This window comes from Poecilia reticulata, unplaced genomic scaffold, assembly GCF_000633615.1.
Source record: "Poecilia reticulata strain Guanapo unplaced genomic scaffold, Guppy_female_1.0+MT scaffold_271, whole genome shotgun sequence".
Lineage (NCBI taxonomy): Eukaryota > Metazoa > Chordata > Actinopteri > Cyprinodontiformes > Poeciliidae > Poecilia > Poecilia reticulata.
Genome location: NW_007615052.1, coordinates 75,700 through 84,686, shown reverse-complemented (window position 1 = coordinate 84,686; position 8,987 = coordinate 75,700). Strand labels below are relative to the sequence as shown.

General features: G+C 42.0%; 1 protein-coding gene across 1 annotated transcript; it reads right to left on the bottom strand.

The window, feature by feature from the left end:
• On the bottom strand, nt 1-8,664 carry LOC103460653 (ras-related protein Rab-35). Its single transcript, XM_008402928.2, has 7 exons — nt 8,497-8,664; nt 5,312-5,772; nt 3,968-4,018; nt 2,950-3,073; nt 2,751-2,875; nt 2,015-2,139; nt 1-999 (listed from the first exon to the last, which is right to left on the bottom strand). The coding sequence occupies exons 2-7, from the start codon at nt 5,364-5,366 to the stop codon at nt 850-852; spliced, it is 630 nt and encodes a 209-aa protein (XP_008401150.1). The 5' UTR covers nt 5,367-5,772; nt 8,497-8,664; the 3' UTR covers nt 1-849.
• Between the last annotated feature and the right edge of the window lie 323 nt (nt 8,665-8,987).

The following is an 8,987-nucleotide window of genomic DNA, read 5'->3' as shown; positions in this document are numbered from 1 at the left end:
CACCAGAAACTTTAAACGTTTATTTTCTGTAAAAAGCATCACAAACAGCAGCAGACGGATGCATTTCTACACGCCAGGCAGAACATTTTACAGACATGAGGAGGATTTAGTGAACATCTGGGCTTATTGCTTTATTTGAACCTTTTCATGGCAGCAGACATTAAAAGCTCACAGGAGGTTATGAAGCCATTCAGACTGAAACGAGGCAGATTACCAAACTCATCATTTAGTAACAAACTGTCCCTTTGAGGATCAAAACAGAAAAACCCAACAGGTTCAGGAGTGAAGTTAAAGGAACAGGCCGGTGTTTTTACCCCGTCAGCTGCCGTCGGACCAAACGTCTGGAAGCTTCTCCAGAAGATATTAGTTCACTTCAGGAGGAATTATTAATCACAGCCTTTTTAATGTTTAGCTTTTTAACGATTACAGTTTTCAGGGGGAAAATAAATCTGATTAAATGGGATATTTCTACAGCTTCAGGTGGGAAAAGCTGATCATTTGTTTCATGTCCAGTTTAATCCATAAAACCACAAACTTTCATCTTATTGTCTTAAGTTATAAAATATGTATGAATGGATCAGATTTGCATCCGAGTGCATATGGAGGAATATTTAGTTTTCCTAAACGTGGCGGAGCCATGCAGAGAGCGTGAAACAGGTGAAACAGCGGCCTGCTGCCTCAGCTCCTGGTCAGTGCTGCAGACTTTTCCCTCAGGTTGAACCATGAACCGCCGGCCGCTCTGTGCCGCAGCAGCAGCTCCGTGCTGCAGCAGCGCCGCAGCAGCAGCTCCAGGTCGCAGCAGCGCCGCAGCAGCAGCTCTGCGCTGCAGCTCCGCGCCGCCACAGAGCCTCAGCAGCACTTCTTGGCTCGCTTGCGGTGGCCGCGGTCCTTCTGGGTGCTGATGTTGACCGTGTCTTTCTCCCGGAAGCGCTCCCTCTCGGCGCGGTCCCGGCTTTCCTTCTTGGCGTGGAGCACCATGCGGGTAAACGCCATGAACATCTGGAGAGGAAAACCGAACATGAGCAGCAGACCTGGATGTGCTTCAGAAAACGTCCCGGTTAAACCTGGAGGTTCTGCTGGTCAGAAAACATTAAAACATTTTAACTGGGAAACATCAGATGTGACCTAAATGACTAAATTATTCATGTTCATGGTTTTTAAATCAAACACTTTAGTTTTCTGCTGAAAATTCATTTTGTCTTTTATTCTGTTTGACAAAAAGTCATAATTCACTTTTGACAAACCAAAGACAGGAAGTATAAATAACATTTAGTTGGTTTTTCTGCAAATTAGTAAAACTTCATTAGATCAGTACGTTAGTGTTTATATTCATAGCAATTATATATTTAGGATGCAATCAATCCTTAAAAACATGTTTTTGAATTTAGATCGTTTTCCAGAAATTAACTTGACTTAAAAATTTACAATTTTTATTATTTTAATCATTTTTTTATTGCATCTTCTACTTTATTTCAGCTTCATTTTGAAAACGACAGAATGTGAAATAAACAGCCTTAGAAAGTAGTTTGTTCTTCAACATGAAAAATAAAAACCAGAAATTCTGATGAATAATTAAACATTTTTTCTCATCATTGGAAAAGCTAATGTTAGCAGCCTCTGTCAACATTAGCTTTTAGCAACAACTATGCTAACAGATGCTAACAGTAGCTTGCTAGCTGTCCTTGATTCTGAAGTCGAATCCATTTTAACCTGCCATCAGGTTATTTGGTAAAAATCAGGTTAAATGTTTTCTATCATTTTTTATGCAGGAACTGAGAATCTCGAGATAAAATCATTTTTTATCCATAAAAAAAAGCAACAATCCCATTAAAGTAAAGCGTTTCAAACGTTTTCAGGATTTCTGAGCGTCTGCTCAGGTTTTATTTGGACTTTTGTTGCTTTTTTTAGCTGAAAATAAACATTTAAAACTTTGACAGAAAATATAATTTTAGCTCCAATAAGTTGATTAGTTGGAATCTTTAGGTAAAAATGTCAAAATAATAAAATCCTTCACCTCTTCTACGTTTTTATTTTCTTTGGCACTCGTCTCGAAAACAGGGACGCCCAGCGACGCCCCGAACTGCACGGCGTCCTGGGTGTCCACCTTCTTCTTGGCCGGATCGTCGTTCTTGTTCCCCACTGAGCAGAAATGAAGAAATGAAAACAAACAAAAAGCTGGTTTTGATTTTCTGTTTTCAACGACTCCACATTCAGAAGGAAGTTCAGGCGGTTTGAACAACGTGAGAGCGCTTCAGGTTGCAGTATGTTACCTTTTCCTTCCTCAGAGCAGACAGAGCGTCTGCATGGTGCAACAGATTAACTAATTATAGCTGCAACATTTGATCAGCGTCTCCGTTTTGTCACATTACAACATAAACCTTAAACTTATTTTATGCTATAAACCAACAGAAAGAGAATCGCTATGAAATGGAAGAACTATTTTTTTTACAAATCTGAAAAGTGTGGCATACATACTTTGTAGAAACTGTTTGATGTAACAACAGCTGCAGAGTGCTATAAAAAACATCCAGCCGTTTTATGGTGTCTGGAAATTGAGCCCTTTCAAAATCCTCCTGATTACCCAACATGCTTCACCAGATGTTCAGGGTTTGTTAGTCTTTTTATTTTACGCACTAGTGTAAGTAGAAAAAGTGCTACTCTGTTTTAAATCCATCGCCTCCAAGTCCTTAAATCTGCAGAAGAAGTGAAAACGTTTCGGGGTGTGAACGCTGGCGGAGCAGCCGACCCACCCAGGATCTTGCAGACGTTGTCGCAGTTCTCCGAGATCTCGTTCAGCCAGCGCTTGACGTTGACGAAGGACTCCGGGTTGGTCACGTCGTAGACGATGATGACGCCGTGCGTGTTCCTGTAGTATCTGTCGGCACAAGGCGCAGGATCAGCGCTACGATGCGGCACGAGAACAGAAAGCCAGCGGAGAGGCAGCGTTACGTGGAGGTGATGGTTCTGAACCGCTCCTGGCCCGCCGTGTCCCAGATCTGCAGCTTGACGCGCTCGCCCTCCATGTCCACCGTCCGGATCTTAAAGTCCACTCCGATGGTGGTGATGTAGCTGCCTGCAGGAAGTTAGAAAAGCATCACAAACCTGCATTTTTACCGTTTTTAACTAAATATTTGAATCTGTTGCTTCATTTTTCTGTGCATCATTGATTCTATGCTGAATCCATTGAATCACTATAATTTATTCCTATTCAGTCGTTTTTACTGCCGATTTTTATCTCATGTCAGAAATTTAATCTTCTCTCAAATAAAGGATAAAAAAATGTTTTTACTAAAACAGACTAATTGCTAAAATTAGCTTTTTATTAGTTTGTTCAACATCAACAAATAAAAATGAGTATTTATATTGGACTTTTGTTACTCATAATAAAAATATGTTGATAAAAAGATTTTAAAAACATTTTTCTCATTTGGAAACAGATCAGTTGATGTTTCAGAGACTCCTGGGTTCAGAAATGTCCCCAAATAATTCAATTAATAATAAATAATACATATTTTATTTAACAACAAATACAATTTAATTACTAAAACTTCTTAAGTTTATAATTTCAGAGTTTGTATGGATATTAGCTGCACATGTTGAGGCCAAAACAACAAAAATGGCTGAAAATACATTTTCACTTTGTTCCTTTATTCTTATATTTGCTGTAAAGTTTTTATGCTGATGGTTTGATACGGATCAAATTCTTTGTTTTTTCACCGAATCGGTTTCTGACTTCCACGGAGCGTTTTGAAATAAAACCGGTTTGCAGCGCGGTTCCTTCAGTGTGGCGGGGGAGCGAGCAGGAAGCCTGCGGGTTGGGAAACAGAAGCAGCAGCAGAGAAGCGGCTCTGCGGCTCATTTCCAGTTTTTCTTCATAACTTCGCCCTGCAGGCGTGTCGGGACGCCGGCGCAGCGCCGAGGTGCCTGAACCTGATGAAACGGCCGACCTGCAGCCAGAGAAACTCACCGGAGAAGGAGTTGTCTGCGAAGCGCAGCAGCAGGCTGCTCTTCCCCACATCTGAGGAGGAACAGATGAGACGCCAGATTAGAGTCGCGGTCAAACTGGTCCGAGGAACCGGCAGGCGCCGCGCCGCGCCGCGGCTTCCTCCCAGTAAAACCAGCAGGGAGAGGCCAGCTGAACCAGAAGCTGCAGGAGCAAAACTCACACTCCGCATCAAAATGCTCATTTGCTTTAGTAAACCAGACTTTTACCTTCCACTAAACTTTCCAGCGACCTGTTGGCTCAACCAGCCTCACTGTCATGTGTCCTTCCTGCTTCAAGTAAAACCAAACTGGCTGTTGCTTCATGGAATCAATAAGATTTTTACTGCTGACTAAATTACTCAGAAATAAATAACCGATATTCTAATTTACTGAGTGGCATCAGTTACACATCAGCAGCTAATCAGGAAAAGCCGACAGCGAAACAGAAACGGTTCAGACTGAAGTCCAGGATTCTCCAGGATTCTCCAGGATCCGCCTGGTTTCTGCTGCCAGATCATTTTATTTATTAGTTATTATAACTTCACATAAAACTTTTTTAACATTTCTTTCATCTTAATATGTTGCTGTGGTTTAAAGGCTCAACAACAAAAATTACTTTCCGGGTGGAAATGTTTAAGATTTGGACAAAAACTGAAGGAATTAATGTTGGACTGAGATTTTTTTCCTTAAATGCAATAAGACACAATATTACCAGAATAAAGTTGTAAAATTACTGGAAAAAAGTTGTTTTAGTGAGAAAAGCTTCAGTTACGAGCAGCTCGTCGAATCATTTCAAACTTCTGCTGCTGATCATTTATTATTTTCATGTTTTACTTTTTGTGTAATTCTAAAAAAAGGCGACTTCATTCTGCTAATATTACAACTTTATGTCAAACTGTTACAGCTTTCTAGTATTATAACTTCTTTTTTCTCATATTATATAATAAACAGAAGTTTAAAGTTCTGTTTATTATTCAAACTTCATTGTCAGACATATTTATTCTCATATTATTGCGATTTTTAAAAAAAGACTAATGTATAATTTTGACTTTACTCTCTTATTTCAGCTTCATTGTTGTAAATTTGTAGTCTTGTCATTAATTTTTTTTAGGCTGGCTCTAACACTGAGCCATAAATTAGACTGCAGGTAAGATACTGACTGCTCCTACTTACTTCACACAACCACTATAAACGTGATAATTATGTGTTTGTCTTGATCTGTGGATCCTGCAGTTCAGGATAATAAACTCTCCTTTATGGGGAAATGAAAACATTGAGCTGATTCTGCGGTGAAGGAACTGAAGGAGTTTTAGTAAAACATACTAACTGGAGTCTCCAATGATGAGCAGCTTAAAGAGATGATTGTAGTCTTTTCCTGCCATCTGAATGGCCGCGTTTCCACTTTCCCAGTAAAACCAGTTTCATATGAGGAGGTGACCTCTGACCCCCCCAGGAGCACATGCAGTTTGCGTTTACTTCAGCAGCTCCGGTCGGGGAACATTTCCAGGTGAATCCAGACACAGCGTTTCTGCAGCGCCGCAGCGTTCAGCATGTCACAGCCGCCCTCCTGCAGCCGATCCCCGTCCCGCCGGAGCAGCGCCGCACCCACGGCTCTGGACCCGCAGCTACTCCATCACCGAGGCATTGTGCCGGTTCTGGTCCCAAATCAGCCGGAGCGAGGCGTTCCCGTTTCTGTTCCCTTGTTTCACTTCGCTTTCCCCAGCGGTCAGGTGGAGTCACAGATCTCACTTCTTCTTCTTCTACTTCAGGGTTTCAGGATGAGGGAACCTGAAACAGACAGGAGGAGAAATGTGACGATTTTTACTGACTGAGCTGCAGGTGCAGCTTTCCGGACGATTCCCGACCTTTAAAAAGTCGGACCTGCCCAGTCCGATTTTGGCCCATAATTTTTTTTTGTCTGAAATAAAAGTTGCCGAGTTGGCAACAGGAGGGTCACTAATGTTACCTGCAAACCTGCAGGGCTCAGCCCGGTGGGCGGGGCTATGCCAGTGGGCGGGGCTCAGTCCGGTGGGCGGGGCTAAGCCCAGTGGGCGGGGCCAACAGTCAAACCTCTCATTGCAGAGCAGAAAAGGTCTGTGGCTGATTTTCAGACTTTTGTTGAGGAAGATCTGCTTCCCATGCAAGTATCAGCGATCACCAATCTCCCAAAACGAAGGAAATCGGCGCCGATAGAAGGTGCTGCCCTGGACTGAGCCGCTCCCGAGTCACTAATCACTTCCTGCTCTCTGACTCAGCTGGATCCGGTGCTGGAGGAACCCAGCAGGGCGCCAGCCGGGCCTTCAGGGCTCCATCCACACGTCACGGAGACGTAAATGCAGCAGCTTCTGTAGCAACTTCCTGTTTCCAGCGCCTGCCTGCTGGAGAACCGTCAGCTCAGCTTTTCAATCGGCCGAAAGGTTTCACCATTAAAAGATTTTTATTACGTTCCGTGAGATCCGACTACTATCCAAGATAATATCTTATTCATTAGGTTGGCAAAATAATTATTCATGCTTGAAAACAATTTAAAGTTACTCATTTGCATCAAAATCGACAAACAGATGCATTTATATCTGCCAAACTGCTGCTAACCAGGCTAACAGCAGCGTTGTTTGGTACTTTCCCCTGAAGCAAAGGAATAAAGGGAATACTGAAGGATTCCACATGCTAACATTGCTAATGCTACATCACTGACCATGGAGAGGATCAGAGAAACTCAGTTAACTGAAACAATGAGGCTTTATCTTCCTGGTCGCGTTAAGCTAACGCTAGCTGGTCAAATATGACACTCCGTCAGTCTGAGCGCCGTCGAGATGCGCTTCCCAAAATCCCACAATGCTCCATTTTACTGCGGCATGAAAAATGTTCATCAGCTGCTCAGTCAGCTTTAAACAGTGAATCAAACAACCAAACCATTGCAAGCTGAATTTGATCACTACAGAAAATATGATGCAATAGAAAAACTTTACAGAGTTGCTGTTTTATAGATCTACCTGGAGTAGACCCGTGTTTGTTTTGTTTGTTTATTTTAATGATCCTTTATTTGTTCCTCAGTAGTAAAATTAATTTGTATCAACAGCAAGCAGACAGACAAACGGAAGCAAACAATATAGATAAGCAGCTATAATAAAATAAAACAACTGACTTAAATGTTAGAACAGAAAAAAATGAAAAAACCTTCTGATGGCCTTCAGACAGACGCAACGTTTGCTCCTCTTCTGACCAGCATCTTGAATATGATGTGGACCAGCACAAGCTTCCCCCAACATCTCTGTACTGTAGTCACAAACTGCGAAAATTTCACTTTTCTCCACATAACTGGTGCACATCTTACTCATTAAGCTGTTTAACAAAAAGTTATTCAGACAATAACTTCTGTCTCACCATTCAAAGTTTAACTACATGGTGTTAAAAAGCTACCTCAAGCTAATGCTAGCTCCTCAAGCTAATGCTAAAACACTCTCCTTCATTTAGCTTAGACACAGAGAAAAATGGTATGAACTGAAGGATGAAGCTAATTATCGCGGCTACACCTAAAGGAGAGAATTAGTTTAGCTTTGTTCTTGACGTGGTCCGGCTGTTGACTCCCTTCTCAAGCCATTTATGCTCAGTGCATCGTTTCTCTGTCGTCTATGTGCACACAGGTTATCCTGTAGAAAAGTTTGTTTTGTTAAAAACAAACTACTATGACAGATTTTGACAGGGTGCTGTGAGGCATGTGTCACTGCCCTTTTATGGAGGTGCGTTTCCGGTTTTGAGGGCATGACTCAACAGGCTCCTTTTGCTTTAACACTTAGGGAAAAAAACTATGGAAATGTTGATTATGAGTCTTTTTTTATTTACTTTCAAGAAGTTGTTTGGTTCTGGAGAATTTTGTTTTCCAAGGAAGTGTAGCCAAGAAGCGATGACATTATAACAATATTAATACTTTTAACATAGCTTCAAAATTTAATCAACGCATTTCACATTTAAACATTAATTATTTCCATATCAAAACGTTCTCATTCATCACATGATCCTTAAAATGGTTTCAGTCCATTAAAAGAAAAAAAAATGTTTATAGCTGAACATAAAAACGCAAAAACGATCATTTTCAGATCTCCGTATCGTTTCCTATCCCTGACATTAATCGGAATAACTTGTAGTAAAACTAGTTCTCCATTTAACAACATGTCACTGCGGACTTTTCTGGATGTGAAACTGATGTTTTGCACCAACGGTCAAAAGTTTCAGCTGCGAACCGAACCGGTGGGCGGGCGGGCGGGTGGTCGCCCCGGTCGGTCTTAAACCCCCAAAACACACACAAAACACGCATTTTAACAGCAGGACAGTCCAGCAGGGAAACAAATAAACATTTAAATGAGTTTGTTGGAGAGTGTGAACAGTCGCGCAGCCCTCCAGGTTTGTTTTCCCACCCTGGAATGACGGAGTGGGCCCTGAATCTGGAATGTCAGGAAACTTCCAACGGCCCGGACAAACTCCGGAGCAGCTGCGGGGAAATGGAGCACTTACTTCGGTCATCTGGCGGACTCGGTGCTCGGACGGCGGCTCATGTTTCCAGGCTCCGCGGCTAGTCGCTAGTTTTAGCCTCGGCTGGAACAGCGCTGTCTCCGGTCGGAATGCCTCCCCACCGCCGCGGCCACACCTGACTGACTGACGGCGGCGGCTGGTGATGAGCTGATGCTGCGTTCAGGAGGGTAGGAAAATCCAGAGCTCCGACGTGTTTCCCCGGGAAAATCATTAAATACGGTGAAAATGGAAATTTCTACCAAAATATATTTCTAATCTTAGTTTTTAATGCAAGATAAACTAATCTTACCTGTCGAGTAGTCAATAAACGTTTCTTTAACGTAGCTAAAGTACAATTCGGTGTCATGATCTATGGCAAGCTGTTAGTGACAAATATCTGCTCTTTTCCAATATAGACAATTTGTTATAAAAATTACCATGTCTGAATTGGGACACTATAAAAGTCAGAGAAAATAAACAAAACATTGTAAAGT